Source organism: Epinephelus lanceolatus, chromosome 8, assembly GCF_041903045.1.
Source record: "Epinephelus lanceolatus isolate andai-2023 chromosome 8, ASM4190304v1, whole genome shotgun sequence".
NCBI classification, from domain to species: domain Eukaryota; kingdom Metazoa; phylum Chordata; class Actinopteri; order Perciformes; family Serranidae; genus Epinephelus; species Epinephelus lanceolatus.
Genome location: NC_135741.1, coordinates 9340682 through 9359573, shown reverse-complemented (window position 1 = coordinate 9359573; position 18892 = coordinate 9340682). Strand labels below are relative to the sequence as shown.

General features: G+C 43.0%; 1 protein-coding gene across 4 annotated transcripts in view; it reads right to left on the bottom strand.

Moving 5' to 3' along the window:
- Positions 1-18892, bottom strand: part of magi3a (membrane associated guanylate kinase, WW and PDZ domain containing 3a) — a 200941-nt gene that overhangs the window by 72391 nt on the left and 109658 nt on the right. For all 4 annotated transcript variants that reach the window (XM_033628244.2, XM_033628243.2, XM_033628242.2 and 1 more), the window contains exon 2: positions 5574-5690. In XM_033628244.2, the coding sequence (XP_033484135.2) occupies positions 5574-5690 (117 nt within the window). The remainder of the gene's footprint in view (positions 1-5573; positions 5691-18892) is intronic.

Genomic DNA, 18892 nt, shown 5'->3' with positions numbered 1-18892 from the left:
GATGTGAAAAAAAAGAGAAATAAATCAGGATCAAGTGGCGAATACTTGAGCTTCGTTTCACCTTGTAACACCTCCATTTATTTCTCCATTTATAATTTATAGGTCACTGTGGATTGATGCAATAGAGAAGGAAAAACTTCATTCAATACAGTTTACTTTCAGCGTTTTATGTCTCTGTAGCAGGACAAAGATTTCATGATGAGCTACATCAATGCAAAGCTGAACTCTGTCTTTTGTCTCAGTGGCTTAAAAACTTGAAAGGAACTCTCTTCAATCTTCTAAAAAAAAGTAAGGATTGAAAACCTGGGGCACTTTTTTTACATTTCCGTTATCCCTTCCTCGTTTTTTTTTTTTTTTTTAATCTAGCAATGAGAGTCTTGGAGCTGATTGCAGTGCCGTGACGGATGTTAATGCCCAGGGATTCGTGGAAAAAAGAGGTAGTTGGTGCTAGAGTTGGGGGCTGGGATTTAGCCAGGCTTCAAGGATTTTGCGGTGCCCTGGACCCCGGGCACTGTCTTGAGCCCCTGTCATCTTCTGTGGGAGCCAGGAGTTACACTTAATGAAGCCTCGCTGTGTGTAGTGCAAGAAGGAAGTCATGCTTCTCTCACTCCGAGAAGCCATTGGAGCTGCTGTAATGAGCACAGACATCGTGCTGTAGTGGCCATTTAGCCTCCTCGCGCGGTCACTGTGGCTCAGCGCGCTGTGATGAGCCACTGGCACAGGCTTGCATGAGCGGAGTGGACAAGGGACATATGCTGCGCTACTGAAGCCAGACTGCAATGTCTCACATGGAATCGTGTTTATGTCTTCAGTGTTGACTCTCTAAAGTGGACCCAAATGTAGAGAATCGGGTAATGCCAGAATATGATGTGTACATGGGTGGATTATGAGACAGTGGGCCCCTGGGCACAGATATGCAAAGGGCCCCACCACCTCTCCTACATAGGAGCAGGACACACAGGTGGTTGTGGTGGTTTTGTGTCTCTTTGTGGTTGTTTCATGTCTCTTTGTAGGTGTTTAGATCTCTTTGAGGTAACATCATGTCTTAATTGGTCTTTTTTTGGCCATGTAATCATTCTGTGTATCCTTGTGGTTGTCTTGTGTCTCTTTGTAGTCATACTGTGTCTTTGTAGACATAAGGTGTCTCCTTGTGGTCCTTTTGTGTCTCACTGTGGTTGTTTTGTGTCTCTTTGTAGTCATTTTGTGTCTCATTGTGGTTGTTTTGTATCCCTTTTTTAGTCGCTTTGTGTCTCTTTGTAGTTGTTTTGTGTCTCTGTAGTCATTTTGTGTCTCTTTGTAGTCGTTTTGTTTCTCCTTGTGGTTGTTTTGTGTCTCTTTGTGTTCATTTTGTGTCTCCTTGTGGTTGTTTTGTGTCTCTTTGTAGTCGTTTTGTGTCTCTGTAGTCATTTTGTGTCCCTTTGTAGTTGTTTTGTTTCTCCTTGTGGTTGTTTTGTGTCTCTTTGTAGTCATTTTGTGTCTCATTGTGGTTGTTTTGTATCCCTTTTTTAGTCGCTTTGTGTCTCTTTGTAGTTGTTTTGTGTCTCTTTGTAGTCGTTTTGTGTCTCTGTAGTCATTTTGTGTCCCTTTGTAGTCGTTTTGTTTCTCCTTGTGGTTGTTTTGTGTCTCTTTGTAGTCATTTTGTGTCTCATTGTGGTTGTTTTGTATCCCTTTTTTAGTCGCTTTGTGTCTCTTTGTAGTTGTTTTGTGTCTCTGTAGTCGTTTTATGTCTCTTTGTAGTCCTTTTGTGTCTCCTTGTGGTTGTTTTGTGTCTCTTTGTAGTCGTTTTGTGTCTCTTTGTGGTTGTTTTGTGTCTCTTTGTAGTTGTTTTGTGTCTCTTTGTAGTCATTTTGTGTCTCCTTGTGGTTGTTTTGTGTCTCTTTGTAGTCATTTTGTGTCTCCTTGTGGTTGTTTTGTGTCTCTTTGTAGTCATTGTGTGTCTCCTCGTGGTTGTTTTGTGTCTCTTTGTAGTCATTTTGTGTCTCCTGGTGGTTGTTTTGTGTCTCTTTGTAGTCATTTTGTGTGTTCTTGTGGTTGTTTTGTGTCTCCTGGTGGTTGTTTTGTGTCTCTTTGTAGTCATTTTGTGTCTCCTGGTGGTTGTTTTGTGTCTCTTTGTAGTCATTTTGTGTCTCCTGGTGGTTGTTTTGTGTCTCTTTGAGGCCATTTTGTGACTTACTGAAGTCATTGTGTATCTCTTTGAGGTAACTGTGTCTTTTTAAGCTGTTTTCATTACAGTGTCCTACAGTGTTGTTTTGTGTCCTTTAAGAGACATTTGGGACTCTCCGGGGTAATTTTGGGGCTTTTTGAGGTAATTCTATTTATTTCGTGTGTCTTTACAGTTATTCCAGTTTCTATGTGGTTGTTTTATGTCTCTTTGCAGCTCTTTTACATCTGTTTGTGGTCTTCTTGTGTCTCTTTGTGGGCTTTTTGAGTCTTCTCCTGGTTGGTACGTGTTAAATTGAGAGAAACTTTGAAAGTGAAAGCCAAAGGGCCCCTGAAACTTTGGGCCCCTGAGCCTGTGCCCGGCAGGCCTGCTCAGTAATCCATCCATGGTTGTGTACTATAAGTGCTGAAACAACTGTAATAATCTTATTGAGAAGTTACTGCTTTGAACTCTACATACTGCAACTAAATATCTGCGGAGCACTGAGGCTTTGTGCTTCATGCTGTTAATTGTTTCATATATTCCTACAGTGAATCAGTGGGCAGACTCACTCAGCAAGATAAGAGTGGAGAGCCCTGCTGATTATATGCCATCATCTCCAATTAATCATTACTGCTTTATTGTACATTGAATGCATATTCAAATGACGCCTTAAAAATGACTTTCACTCCATGCAAAATGTCAGAAATGAGAGCTTTCAAAATGCTAACTGAGAGTTACACAGATAATAAACGACGTCTGGAGCGGTGATAAATGGCAAAAACTATGCTTTTTCTTTTCTGTTTTTTTTTTTTTTAAACTCAGCTGTGCAGCTCAGAGAACTGCAGCTGCTCTTTCATTTACGCCTGTTGGCCTTGATGTCCATTTTAAAATCACTCGGGTATAAAAACAAAATCGTTCCGTCCTGGTTATTTATTCTTCTGTTTTGAAGAGGAGCGGCAGAGAACAAAGTTAGCAGCACTCCTTCACACCTTTAATTTTAAGATAAGCGAGGTCTGAGCAGAACCAGAAAATAAACGTCTCTCTTAATTCAATACTTCACATATTCTGTCTCAAAACTCATTTTTGTTGAATTAAACATAAAAACCAAGAAAGTTCATTCTCCTCCATCCTAGTACAGTTTCTTTTGTCCAAGCCCTTTAGTCTCAAAGCATATTTCACTCATGGTAGATAATGTTAGTCTGTGTGTTAAGTCTACTCAGGTTTTCTGAGGACATCTGAGTTTCTCTAAGGGTTTTTTTAAGTGGGGTTGTATGAGGTACTTCTTCCTGCAGTAGATGGCAGTCAGCACACCTCCAGTATGGAGATGCTGGAGGGAGTATCACCACGGAAGCTTAGCAATGCTCTTTAACGCCACCAGACTCCTTTGACAAAAACAGTAATTTTACTTCAGTCAGGAACACCCTCGTTATAGATTCAACCATTTATCCCAACAAATGTAAATACAGTTACGTTTAGTGCTGATGGCTCCGCTCTTAAGATGCTCCCTGGAATAGACAAGCAGCATGCTGAACCAAAACAGTGAGCACAGTGCAGAAAATCGCCCCTGGGGATACAAGAGTGGGCCCAAGCAAGACATTTAATACCATTTTGACCTTTGAGCCATGTTAGAACTCTGAATAAGAAAGGTGGAGGCTGGGGTGATGGAGCAAGGCTTTGCCAGCAGCAGCAGCAGCAGCAGCAGTGGTGTGTGGCAGCATTGGTGTACCAGGGATCAGTGAGTAGGAAGTCGTATTTAAACAGACCACCTTGCGTGGGAATGGGCTGTGATTTTAGGTGGCTAAAATACGTTTTGGTGCTGCCCCTGTCCACAGCAGTACATTGTTTCGCTTTCTGCCTGCAGGTGCCTGTTATATACTGAGTATGGATAAGTACCACATACAACCCAACTTCAAACTAGAATTACCACCCCACACTTGAATGCCTCTGCGCACCAGTCAAGTTGCAGTTATAGTTTACACCTGTGTCTGTGAAAACATGGCTGCTTCACGATCTATACAATCAGCACAGTTTCAAGATTGGTGTCACCAATTCAGTATCTGACCAAATGTAAACTCTAATCCTGAGTTATGACTTTGAATAATGGCCAGAAACATGTTTATGCAGAACACTGTGATGTCAGGGTGAAGCTGGTTTTGACCTTTTGGATATAAAATGTCATCAGTGTATTGTTTTATCCTATTAGACTGTGTGGATCACAGTGACTTTAACCTCTGACCATCAAATTCTAATCAATTCATCACTGAGTCCAAGTGGATGTGTGTGCCAAATTTAAGGAAACTCCCTCAGGGCGTTCTTGTGATATTACATAGACGAGAGTCAAACAGATGAGGTCACATTGATCTTTGGCCACCAAAATCTAATCCATTCATCGTTAAGTTCAACTAGACGTTTGTGTCAAATTTGAGAAAACTGCCTCAAGTTGTTCTTGAGATATCACGACCACAAGAATAAAACAAATGAGGTCTTAGTGCCCTTGACCTTCAACCGTCAAATACTAATAAGTTCATAGTTGAGTCCATGTGGATGTTCGTGCCAAATTTGAAGAAATTACATCAAGGTGTTCTTCTGATATCATGTTCATGGGAATGAAATGGCGCAAGGTCACGGTGACCTTGACCTTTGACCACCACAATCTAATCAGATCATCCCTGTGCCCAAGTGGACATTTGTGCCAAATTTGAAAAAAAAAAAAAAAAAAAAAAAAAAAAAGTAAGGTGTTCCGTAGATATTCACATTATCAAGAATGAACTGAACGAGGTCATAGTGACCTTAACCTTTAAACTTCCGACCACCAAAATCCAATTAGTTGATTCTTGAGTCCAGGTGGATGTTTGTGCCATATAAAAGAAAAATCCCCTCAAAGCGTTCTTGAGGTATTGCATTTACAAGAATGAGACAAAAGAGGACACAGTGAATTTGACCCTCTACTACCAAAATCTAACAAGTTTATTCTTGAGTCCAAGTGGATGTTTGTGCCAAATCTGAAAATAAATAAATAAACCCAACAACAAACTGGAGAAACAAACCTTTAGGCGTTCACAAGAATGGGATGGAGAGATGGTTGGATGGACAACCCAAAAACACAACGCCTCAGGCCACGGCGATCGGCGGCGTGGAGGCATAAAAATCTGAACTAACCCTTTAAGCCTGAGACTGGGTGCTTCTTAATAGTTATTTTAAGATTATGAAGTGAATAGTGCCGTTTTGGAAGACTGACACTGAGGAGGACAGGAGGGAACTGAGTAGAAAATAAGTTACATTTTTTTAGAGACAGAAAATGCAGGCAGACAATTAAGTAGGATGGTGCATGCAGAGCTGCAGATGACAACAGAGCAGCTCCATCTGGACGGGTCAGAGGTCAACAAGCAGACAGAGAGAGGAGGCGCCCAAGGATGCAGAGGGTACTCACAGGGAATGGTGCGCAGGTACAGGTTGTCTCTGATCACCTGCTGGAGTTTATGGTCCAGGGAGCCCTTCTGAAACTGCAGGCTGAGGTAGTGACGCAAATCAGTGTTCAACACCTTACCTAGTAGAAAGGAAAGAGAAATCTGGGTCAGTCCAACAATTAAATCACGTAGGCGGGCATTTTTCTACACGCCACTCGTTTACAAAACGCCCACTCTGATGATTTGCTTTTGAGACAATCAAAAGGACATGCTGAAATTTAATATTCATAACAAGCTACAACAACTCCACCGACGGACAACAATGTGCTACGAGCCCTGAATCAAAAAGGGTCCTTGTCTAGACAGTAATTACTTGTACCTGAGGAGTCTGGGCGCTAAGTGGTGAAGATATTGAAGCTGTATTATGTGATGAAACATTAATTAATTGGGCTCTTTCATTAAAACCCAGATGCACGAATGACAAAAAACAGGAAAATGAATCGAGGACTGCTGCTTCTCAGGAACGACAGCATTTTGAGCAAAGTCTGAGGAAATAAAGGTGGCTGCACTGTCATCTTCAAGGAGGAAGGAAATTTACCATTCTCCTCTGAGCGACAGAGAGGAAACAGGGAGATAAAGAGAGAAAGAAGAAACAGAAAAAGAATTCCCTTGTGTTTGCTCTAGTAGCACTCTTCCTCTCTGTGGACTCCAGCTGTGTGGGGCAGGAGCTCCTTCCTCGGAATGGACACGCAGATTTGCTTTGAATATGGCTTCAGTTACACTGCCGGCATCAAAAACCAGCGCTGACTCCTTGAAACTGTCTGGCAGGGTGTACACAATTAACCTCACACATACGAGTGAGGATGTGAGCACTACGAGTCAGCTATCTCTACAACATCATGTTGCAGTTGTTCTGACAGTTATCAGAGTGACTCACAACTTTATCTGTAATGCGCCTCGTCAAAATCATGTTCTACCACGGGCGGACTACGAGACAGTAGGGCCCCTGGGCACAGATATGCAATGGGCCCCGCCACCTCTCCCACTCAGGAGCAGGACGCACAGGTGGTTGTGGATGTTTTGTGCCCCTTTGTGTTGGTTATGCATCTTCTGGTATTTGTCTCTTTGAGGTAATTTTGTGTTTTTTAGTTGTTTTGTGTCTCCTTGTGGCTGTTGTTCGTCTCTTTGTAGTCCTTTTTGTCTTTTTGCAGTTGTTGTGTGTCTCTCTGTAGTCGTTAATTGTCTCTTTGTAGTCCTTTGTGTCTGTTTAGAGTTGTGTGTCTCTTTGTAGTTCTTAGTTGTCTCTTATTGGTCATTTTGTGTCTCCTTGTGGTTGTTTGGTGTCTCTTTGTAATATTTGTGTCTCTTTGTAGTTATTTTGTGTCTCTTTGCAGTTGTTGTGTGTCTCTTTGTAGTCATTTTATGTCTCCTTATGGCTGCTTCATGTCTATTTGTAGTCATTTTGTGTGTCCTTGTGGTTGTATCTTGTCTCTTTGTAGTCATTTTGTGTCTCTTTGTAGTCATTTTGTGTGTCCTTGTGGTTGTTTCATGTCTCTTTGTAGTCATTTTGTGTGTCCTTGTGGTTAAGTCTTGTCTCTTTGTAGTCATTTTATGTGTCCTTGTGGTTGTTTTGTCTATTTGTAGTCATTGTGTGTGTCTTTGCCATTGATTTTGTCATGTTATAGTTGTTTTGTGTCTCCTTGTGGTTGTTGTTCATCTCTTTGTAGTCCTTTTTGTTTTTCTGCAGTTGTTGTGTGTCTCTTTGTAGTTGCTCATTGTCTATTTGTAGTCATTTTGCGTCTCTTTGTAGTCCTTTGTGTCTCTTTTCAGTTGTGTGTCTCTTTGTAGTCTTTAATTGTCTCTTTGTAGTCATTTTGTGTTTCCTTATGGCGGCTTCATGTCTCTTTGTAGTCACTTTGTGTCCCCTTGTGGTTATTTTGTGTCTCTTTGTAGTCACTTTGAGTGTCCTTGTGGTTGTGTCTTGTCTATTTGTAGTCATTTTGTGTCTATTTGTAGTCATTATGTGTGTCTTTGCCATTGATTTTGTCATATTACAGTTGTTTTGGTCTCCTTTAGAGGTCATTTTAAGTCTTTTCTGTCACTTTGTAGTCATTTTCTGTCTCCCTGTAGTTGTTTTGTGTCATTCTGTAGTTGTTTTGGTCTCTGACTGGTTAGTAGGTGTTGATTTGAGTGACATTTTACAAGGTAAGGCCTGGGGGCCCCTGACACTTTGGACCCCTGGGCCTGTGGCTGGTAGGCCCGTTCAGTCATCCATCCATGTGCTCTACATCTGCTTTTTCTCTTTCCTATGGTCTCACACACATCTCTACAAGGCTGGAATACGCTACTGTTTGCTGGCAACGTCTGCCAACTTCTCTGACGCAAGTGTTAAGATCCTGCAGATTTTCTGTAGATCAGAAAATGTTGACAAATCAAAATCAAACAGAAGCCAGGCTGTGAGATCTGCATCAAGCTTCTCTGAGGAACATCGGTCAGTATGATAATACACACCTCTCCCAGCAAGACACCTACAGAGATTGTTAATACACGACTTTGCCATCATGAGACTAATTCTGCTGTCGGCTAATCTGCTGATTAATATTTTACCATACTACAATACTCTGAGTCAGTGTGTCAGACACACACGCACTCAGAAGTCATTGAAGACTTCTTTGATTTCAATATGAAACATTTTTAAACTCCATTTGAATCTTTTTACTAATGTATACACACTCACACACAAAAAGAAATCCTGTCTTTCAAAAGAGTGGCAGGGTTCAAACAAGCAGAAAATTGCAGAAGGAAACAGAATAAAACATAATCATACTGCGTAGTAACAAAGAGAAATATTCCCACAGTAAAAGTAAAAGAACATTTTAGAGTGAGGAGCATCCTACGCATCCCACACTCAACAAGAACTCTACTCTGAAACTTCAACAGTATTTTTCATGCTTTTCAGCAGGAAGTACTGAAGGATGGACTTGACTGCTGGGGAGTAAAAAGCTATCGCTTGCCAAATTCAAAAAAATTGTAAATTAAATGAAGTTCTTTCATTCAGCCCCTAAGGGGACAAAAACGACTCCCGCTGGGACGGCAGATCAGCGGCATCATGAAGCCAGGTCGAGGGGGTCGATTCTCCCCCCTTAACATCTGCCAAAAATGATGCTGAAAATATTTTTATGAAAAGCTCTCTGAGCAATGCTTTTGCTCTGCAGGCAAACACATAAGCTAATAATTCAAGTGATTCTGAAATACTGAGCTTACAAGGTTGCCTGCTGCTTTACTTAAAGGCATACTTTGAAGATTTTCAACCAGCTTTGTATCACCAATGTGGGCAGTGTGTGTAAATGAACTATGGTAAACTTCCCTGCATCTCACCAGCGCTCAGATCTTATAGCTTAAATGAGCCAGATGAGACGAAATGTGCTTTAAAGGTCCAGTGTGCAGGATTTGGGGGGATTTATTGGCAGAACCTGAACAGGATATAATAAGTATGTTTTCTTTGGTGTAAAATCACCTGAAAATAAGAATAGCTGTGTTTCCATTACCTTAGAATGAGCCGCTTATGTCTACATAGGAAGCAGGTCCTTGTATACAGAGTCCAACATGTTAACTGACATGTTTCTACAGTAGCCTTGAATGGACAAACCAAACTTTGGCTCAAGATAAAGCCATTCACATTTTCGTGTCAGACACTGTAATTAGCAGCCCCTAGCGTCAATAAAAAAATCATTTTTTTTATTCAGTGTTTTTACCTGCTTAAACCACAGGTCCATTTGTTTTGAAGAGGAAGAGACCTCTGCGGATAATTTGGCTCCAGGTAAAAACCTCCTGAACATCTGGATCTTAAGGTATTACAGATGAAAGGTGAGTACACATTAGCAGGTGCTAGGCTGGGGCCCTGTCCCTGACGAGCCAAAAAGCACAGGAGAAACACTGATGTGTAACGTAAAACTGCTTTTACCTGTTTTAATCCACCTCTGTGGATAACGCAACACCTGGTAAAAACCTCCTAAACAATGAACACTGAAGGAATTCTAACCGGGAGAGGTGTCAGCTGGTTGCAATCTGCAGTTCTCACCATTAAATCTTGTTAAATTTTGCACAGGTGGCAATTGGGCCCCTCAACCCCACGGGCCCCAGTGCAGCCTGCGGTGTCTATAGTTAGTGCTGTTCAAATATAAACTATGATTCTGTTTCTGCATTGCCTAAAATATTTTCAGAGATCGCTTGTTAGCAGCTGTTTGACATATTGTTTCCTGTGTAATCAGGACCAACCTCGTATTATGTCGCCCACCAGCTGAAGAATTTATTGGTTCGGTGTGGCACAGTGCATTCTGGTAGTTGTAGGTTTACTTCTTGAGCAAAAGCAAATGTAGCATCACGTTCAAAAGTATTTAAGTCTCTCTACTGAATAGACAGGCCAGTTTTGTGACCATCTTTCCAGTGGTGAAATATTTCTCAAAGTTGAATCGGTCCAGTAACTGCACCATGGCAGAGGTACGAGTGAGGGCCGGGGCCAAGAGAAGCATGGCTCTCAATTATGTAACTCTATAGAGTTTTTACTGGCACAATGAATGTGAGGAATTTAGGTCAACGAAACAAAAGCCGGGTCTGGCTACGCTTTGCAACTGGAAAGCCACAAGCCTGCGGTGCATGTTCCCAGAAGCTATGAGACATGAAAACCCCAAAACAAACACAAACAATATACATCTCGGTCCCTCCCCTGCCGGGTCGGGCCTGTTCCCATGTTCAAGGGGATGGGAGTGACTCTAGATTCACAAGGGGCTTTTATCATGCTCAGATTTGCCTCTCTGGATCCATTTTCAGGGACTGCATTTAAAGATCAGCTGGTTTCAGTACGGACAATTGATGGAGCTAATTGTTACCACAGGATTCCTGCAACTCAGAGTAGATACCCCACTGGGTCAACAAAATCAATCTCTCTCTTTCTGTCTCCCACACACACACACACACACACACACACACACACACACACACACACAAACACATGCAAATCACCTCCTCGGCCCACAGCAAACTCCCATTCAAGTGCTTCTAACAGGGCAGTCTTTGTGGCCCGCCTGTCAGGTTGCGTTAGCGTGCTGCATCATATCTCCAGAGACGGAGAGAGAAAGAGAGAATGGGAGGGAGCGGCAACTCTCAGCTTCCCGCTAGGTTACAAGGCAGCGCATCACTGGCCTGCCGGGCTGGTAGTACGAGGCATGTGGGACACAATGGAAGTCTTTGTGCCTTGTCATCTGGCTATTAGACACTCTCTCATGCAGGGGGGGAGCTGGTGGGGAAACGGGGGGGCTGCAGTTCAAGGATGGCGAATCATTAAAAACAGAGGGAGCGAGGGTGAAGGGAGAAGGGGGGGTGTTTGCAGAGGGGAGTAATGATGATGCATGGGAACACACATGGAAACCCGCCCCGCCTCCTTCCTCCTGCCCTTTCATCATCATTCAATCGCTCCATCTCTGACTGTGCGTCTTTGCTTCCCTCGCCGTGGAGATTCATCAGCTCTGGCAGATCCCCACAGGGCTCCTTGTACCTATGTTTGAGATCACTCTCTGAATAGGTATCCGCCTTCCCTGCATCTTCCCCTTTTTTCGTTCTCTGACTGCTCACCACTTAACCTTTAGTTTTCTTTAATTTCACCAACCTCTGCGTTCAAGAGGAGCGTGCATCAACCTGTCACTGCGTCCACCGCAGCCTCTCTCTGCCTGTCCTCTTAGATCAGTCGCTATGAAGACAAACAGAAACCAAGCCCCCGCTCTGGCGCTGTCGAAAATTTGCTATTAGTTTTCAGGAGGCGGAGAAAAGACAGGAGAGGATTTACTTAGATCAATAGTAAAAGATCTAAGTAAGAGTCTAAGTAAACTTATTGTCTGGATGTACGAACAAAAACCCACACTTCCTGTCCTTCTCTCACAGTATCCCACGTTCATCCACAGAAATGAAAACAAAGCACATGCTGCTGCCCATCATCCTTCCCCCAGTCCCCCAGGACAATTAGATTTTGGTATCTGCCATGGGAAACTGCTACTCTGAGTTCACCTCACCATCTGTCATTTTCTGTAACTGATGTCAAAACTATTGAAGCGCTTTGTAAAAAGTCTTTCATTCAGAGACAAGTTGTTTTTCAGCCAAAGGAGTGGACGAGAGCTTCAGTCCTTCTGCTATTATAAAACAGGTTGAGCAGCATGGATCACTATTTTCGACTCAACTTTTCTGCAGGCTGCAGGACACCAACGCCTTTTAAATGTCCACAATCCTTTGGGGAAATAACGGAATTTGGGTTTTTTTCTGCCAAATTTACAGAAAAACACAGTGAAAACAAGAATAAAGGGCAGCGACAAACAGTGAACGGCACCTTCCTTTTATCTTTTGTTAAAACAGCCCCCTTTATCATTTTCTGTGTACAACCACACTGGCGGCAGCTAGATGCGCCTGGTGCTTATGAACAAGCCACCCCGCAACACTACTACTACTCTATTTCCAGCCCTGTGGCCCCTGAAAAAGCACATTTTCCCACACTCCCTCCCTGCTTGTACATCCCAGCTCCCGTAGCAGCTTGACTCCTCTCCTCACCATAGATCTGTAAAGAGATCTCTCACCTATTGCTGTCCCCGTCTCTCCTGTGTAGAAGAATGGATGAGGACAGACGTGAGCCACAGCACGAAGATTGACTCTTCAGGTGGGAAATCAAGTTTGATTGGTGGGTGTGCAAATATGATTTTAAGCTAACGCAAAGGTAGAAGTAGCTGCAATGCCAGCGTGTTTTTGAGTTTATTTATTGAATTTTTCTCACAGAGAAACATTCTTATTTTGTGTGTTTTCAGCTTAAGAATTTAGTTGTACTTCGGAAAAGCGTTTTGTTTTTTTTTTTGAGCTGATGTTTGGCTAATTGCTCATCAACCAAAGTACTGGCCAACTTGAAGTTTGATCTAATGGTGGCGCTAAATAAAAAGTCAAGGTATCATCAAAGCTACTGCAGTTCATCCTGAGGTGATCTTAAATATCTGAACCAAATTTCATGACAATTCATCCAATGGTGTTGAGTGATTCCACTCAAAACCAAAAAAGATAACCTCATAGTAGCACTGGAGGAAAATTCGGGTCCATGTCATTGGTTCGACAGCCCATTGGTTTGACATCCCATTAGTCCGACTGTCTGCGGTGCCGAACGGTTCGCGGCAGGCGTATGGTGCGCCGCGACCGGCTTGAGGCGGAGCAGGCTCACGGCTTATGTGTTTGTCACTTTCTTTTTCATTTTAACCCACACCATGATCTTTTCCTGACCCTAACCAAGTGGTTTTTGTGCCTAAACCTAACCAGACCTTAACCACATGGCATCATGATGATTTCGGAATGGACTTAGGAACAATGAGTTTAATATGGTCGGAACAATGGGATGTTGAACCAATGGGCAGTTTCCGAAAATTCAGGGAATAACAAAAGTCAGTTGGCCTTGTCCGCTACCGTCTGTGAAAAATATAATGGAATTCTGACCACTAGATGTTGAGAAGTTTCAGTCTGGACTGCAGACTGTAAAAAACAGTGACGCGTCTCCACTTACTCCCACTGTACAAAAATGAAGCCAAAATATTCCAGACACTGCTGCTGCCATTTTGCCATTTCTCAATTGTATCACATTTGGGCCCATACACTCATCTGACCAGTGCCACTGATCACAAGCACACCAATTGGCAAACACAGCTGTCAATCATGATGTTAAACCTCCTTTTTATAGCATCAAGTAACTAAAAAAAAAACCAAACTGATCCGAAAAATGAACACAAGCACAAACAGTAGTGTGAGAAGAACTACCTCAAATGACAAAAACCATCTTTGGGACAAATGTATTGATGTGTACTTTAATATTTAGCTTGGCCCACATCCCCTACCGCTACGTAGAGGGGGCAGATTATGACCTGTACAGCAGCCAGCCACAAGGGGACGATGGACATGTTTTGGCTTCACTACTGGGGAGCTGTCATGTCCTCGATCTTTATTGTACAGGCTATAGTCTGGACCAAAATGGTGGACCACCACTGCCAACTCTACAGCCTTACTGCTAGCATGTTCATGGATAGAATTTAAGTATGTATGTCTCATGGTATTACGGTATACCAGGGTATTTAGAAATCCTGACAGTATGATTTTCAATACTGTCAAAAATACAGATGCTCCTTTTTCTATTAAACTGATACAGAGATGGTTGATGAAATGTAGTGCACAACATGTGCCACTAGAGGTCAGTCTGAGGCAGGCAACTGAGCTGAGAAAGGTGGTGACTGAGTGGTGGGGATAATGTTACAGGATTAATAAAAAAGCACAGAGAGACAGCATGGGGAAAAAAAGCACATTTTCACATCTAACTTGGTGAATCAAGTTTTTTCTCCCAACCAAACCAGTTGGTGATTGTTGGAACAGTGACAAACCAAGACGATGAGTTAACATGGCAATAAGTTTGTCTTAGTTCTTTGTCTTCTTCTTGAGAAACTTGAATTCAGAAGTTGTTCAGTTGTATTTGTATGAATTTATTAGACAACTAAAAAGCTAATAGAGCTTGTTGAACTGCTACAGGGTGGTGGGGTGTCAGGGCCGTTATTTTTTATTTCTACAAAAACCTTATAACCTGAGGAAATGACTGGAAGGTGTATGAGGGTATGAAAAACAAAAATAGCACACAAGCCACATTTCTTTGAACACTTGGCAAAGAGAGAAATATTGAAATAAACCAACTTTTTGGCACATAGGCCTGCACACGAGATGCTGAGCACTCAGGTGAAACTATCAGCCACAGTGTTTCATGAATTTGGCACAAGAACCACTCTGCCGAAAGCAAAGAGACCTGTCTTCTGTAAAATCCCTGCTGCTTGGCTCGCTTCTTGGCACGCCAGCATGCCCTCACTTCACCAGGGCCAAAACAATTGACTATAGCAGTAAAGATATTTACCCACGCTCCCAGTAAAGTGGCAGTCAAATTATTACAATGGGCTCGCATAGACACTGTGCTTTCACTAAATGAGAGCGAAAGCAATGCAGAGATGTCACCAGCAGGGGTGTCAGTGGGCGTCTAATGAGGCAATTCTCTGACAGTTGTGCAGCTCTGGAAACAGCGAGAAAGCCCCCGCCATCTGCTAATTACCACCTTGTTAGGTTCATTTGGCAACTCAGGGTAACAGAATGTCCTGCCTCATTCTGTGTGACAGGCAGAGAGAGAATCAACAGTGTATTGGCATCTAAGAGACACCCAGTTTCTCCACTTTCTCCTTAAAATGGCAAGTCTGGTTTTCTCTTCAAACAGGCACACACAGAAAGACATTTTGGGTTCAAACACCAATGGTCTCAACTCTTCAAAGCCATGCTGACATTCACTAAAATGAAAGTGGTAAAACTTAGAGGTGGGTCAATTTCCGTTTTAGCCAGTCCGGTCCAGTGTACAAGCTTAAACTGGTTTGATTTTATGCAAACTGGCTGAGCTTTTGACAGATGCCCAGATGCCAGGTTATGGCAACAATTTCAAACACAAGTACACACATCGGCTTTACTATATCTCTCAGCATTCACAGACAAAGCACTTGTCTTTATCTGAACACATTTTCCCCACAAATACAACATGCTAATGTTTATAGCGCGAGCCTTTGGCATTTTACATTGTATAAATTAGCCTAGTGGCTAGCAAACTTTTCCTCTACTCATATGAAGCCAGGGACAACAGCAACATTTAACAAAGGTAACGTTACAAATTTCGGCTCCATTACAACTCACAAGGTTCACTGACAAAACAACTGTCTTACACTAAACACGTTTTCCTAATAAATACAACATGCTAACATTATTAGCACAAGCCCATGGCATTTTACAAGCCAGGCGACTAGCGGAGTTTTTCTCTACCCATATGAAGTCAGGATAAATCACGCACAAGACCTGACATGCTATTTTTGTGGAGGCTTTATTGGGAAATGGTTTCAGCTTCCAAAAATAAACAGGAGGTCTGTGTCGCTGCAACGTGTAGTTACATTTTCTGGGAAGGTGCGCATCAGGCTATGGCATAGGGTACGGCGTCGATTAGATGCAGAGGCATAAATCCCGCTTAAGCTAAATGACCATTGCTAATAACAACATACTTGCTGTTGGCTATACTGTATGTCATTTCCTCTAGATATGACAGTATAAAACTTGTGTTTTCTGTTTAAAAAGTAACATTACAAACATAGGAAGGTAGCAAGTAAGCTGTTCACCCATCTTACAGATGTTTTTAAGTGGTAAAATAAGTGCATATTTATTGGATTCAATGTAGACAGAGAGCTCTAATGTTACGCAACAGTCGGTAGCTTGTTTGCTGTTAGGACATGGTGGGTGGTGGTCAATATGCTCCATCTGGGAATGGCTGCTGAGTCAAGTGTGACACCTATTGGTAAAATTTAGCATACCTGTGCAGTCAGGCGTTTGGCTCAATATCAAACCGGTTTGAAAATGTGTACACGAGCACATCCCCAGCAGAACTACCAGCACTCCCCTTAAACACTCTCCCTTGAAATGGGGGAGGCGTGGATTGTTTTCCCACCTCGGACAAGCTTCGTTGCTCTTATTGCCACTGTTAAAGCCGAGAGCTGTAATTGTCCGGTAAAAGGGAGTCAGTGTGAAGTCAATTAGTGGCTCCAGAGCCTAAAAGATTAATTGTGGATGGAGGTGGGCTCTGGCATGAAAAATGTTACATGGAGAAAATCAATGTCCCCAGTCGCCCCTTCTCCCCAGAGTTTAGATACATGCCTCTTAAAATCCAATTAGTGGGATGGTATCTCGACATAAGGTCAGTCTGCACAGGCTGGGTGTTTTTGCCATAACATGGCTAATGACCAGGTTGAACACCCCAGAATACACCATCCAATTTTCCAGTTGTATCTTGTTAAACAGAATTTTAAAAAAAGTTTATGCTGAGCAACTTTAAATCAAATGTTTCATTGTGTTTAATGGCAGAATTCATGAGGCGTGAGTTTCAGCTTCCTATCGATGACACAACACAGAAGGGGGATGAGATGCTGGGGGGGGGGGGGGGGGGGGGGGATGTGACTCTTTCTGGTGCTATTTTGGGCTCGCTGTGCCACAAGGACAATGGCATTATCCCCGCACCCTTGGCAGAATAGCACGATCAACTCTTTAAGCAGATAATTGAAAGGAATGGTCTTGCTACACATTGCATGCAGGCTTAATGTTGCGGGCTTATTATAGTCAATGTGATGATCATCAGTGCACTTGGCAATAGGCATTCAGAAATATATTCTTGGCTCCGGATGGTTTGCCTGCTATTGTTGGCTGACTGTACTAAATATCCATTAGTTACATGTTTGAGATAAAACTGGCTCGATGCTTTCTTGGCTCATTTAATAGCACACACCTATTCTGTTGATACATGGAGCATGTGTGTCTCATATCTTTCAACTTTGGAGCATCCAGCCAGGGCGTGTTGGTTGGTGTAATGGATGATTGTTCACATTAATTCAAGGTACCCTGTCCTTCCCAATCACTGCGCTGCAGCATGTGACGAAACTGTCAAGCTTTATTTTTCCAGACAGTGAGAAGTAACCTTGAAATTGTCCTTTCTAATCCCATTGTGGCTCAGAGGAAGACATTTAACAAAAAGCTAAAATAAAGCTCAGGTCGAGCCTCTCTCGTCTCCTCTGTCCCTTTTGGATTCTTCGCTGGGGCAGGGAGGTGAAAGAACAGTCACAGCCACCCCGCAGTCAACCTGAGCGGGCGGGGCTTTTTTCGCCCTCCTCTTCTGTTCACTTCCTGTGATGTGGAGCAGACTGACAGATCATGACATTAACCTCTCCTTCGCCCAGTATCCATGTCCAACCACCTCCCTGAGCACTGCTATCTGCCCTGCAGTCTGTCGGGTCCAGTACAGCTCAGTCGACACCAGCACTACAGTAGTTAGCTGACTTTTAGGATGATAAAGGGGAAAATTAGGAATAGCTCTGCCGGTCTGAATGATCTAGTCTCCTAGTCAATGACTATGTAGTTCAGTTAATTATGAAGCCAACGGCAATGACCAGGGGTCTCATGTACAGACGTTGCGTACATACAAAAGGAGGCCTGAAAGAGGTGTACACCACTTCCCACGCAAAAGTTGTGATCTGTAGAAACAGACTTGGTGGGAGAAACTTTGACCCATGCTTATGAACATTTCGGAGACAGGAAATTGGCAATGCACATTTTTAGTATGGATCCTACATGCTGTTTTATAAATGAGACTCAATGGCGTCTGACCAACACGTCTGGCGTCCACATCAGTAAGTCATCACTTTCAGCTTCTTCTGATCCAAACTGTTTTGCTCTCTCGGCACAAAACTATCCCCGTATAAGCTCGGCTATTAAGCTAACAGCTCCACGTTCAGAGGTATCACATCATGATCGGTTCCATGGACTTTGTGGTCCTTCAGAAAGCCGTTAACCAGGAAATAATGTACATTATGGCTGAGCTGATAACGATGGCTTCATTTAGTACTGAGTGGAGCTCCACTGCTAAAATCTACAGATTCTGTCAATGACACTAACGATCCAGTTTCCTCATGTAGGTTCTGTTTGCCACTCCAGGCAGCGTAGAGTCAATATGGAACCATACGCTGAGACTAGTGCTGTGGCCAGAGGCCTGTGTCCGACAGTGTGGAGGCAGTCACTCAGAGAGGCACTGCGGAAGAAGAAACCAACAAACAGCAGCAAGAAAAAACAGGTCAATACAGCAAGACAGACTTTAACGAGCCATGGAGACCTCTGTTGTCCACTACCGCTGAGGGCGTTGCTCAAGCGTGCATTTCCAGCTTTATAAGCAGGCAGACCGATCGGAAGAGGAGCAGGAGGAAGGATGAAAAGAGCGAGATCTTTAATAAGGTGTCTTTAGGCTGTAGTTTTTTTAGCTACTTGTTTCTCTTTCATCTCTGGGCTCCAATATCCCAGCAGCTCTCGTCCACTCTAAGGTGCACAGCTCTACACCTCTAACAGTGAGGTTAACCCCCGTGTGAGTCATACAAACGATAAAATAATAAAAAGGCTAACATAATGCTGCAGAGTCCAGCAGGGGAGTAGTACTGTGTGTGCAGGTCTTATCTGTGTGCCTGTGTGCACATGCATGTCAGCCTCCGAACACATTTCCTCTTTACCCCGCTGTTCCTTTGGCGGATCTGTTGTGCTGAGGCCGTCTGGTTGTGATGCAGAGAAGAAGAAGCTCGCTTCTGCACTGTGCATCATCAAAAGCCTGCTGCTGTTTGCCATCGCCGAGGTTTGAAACCTCCGTCTGTCTATCTGCACACACAAACACCTGCTGTGC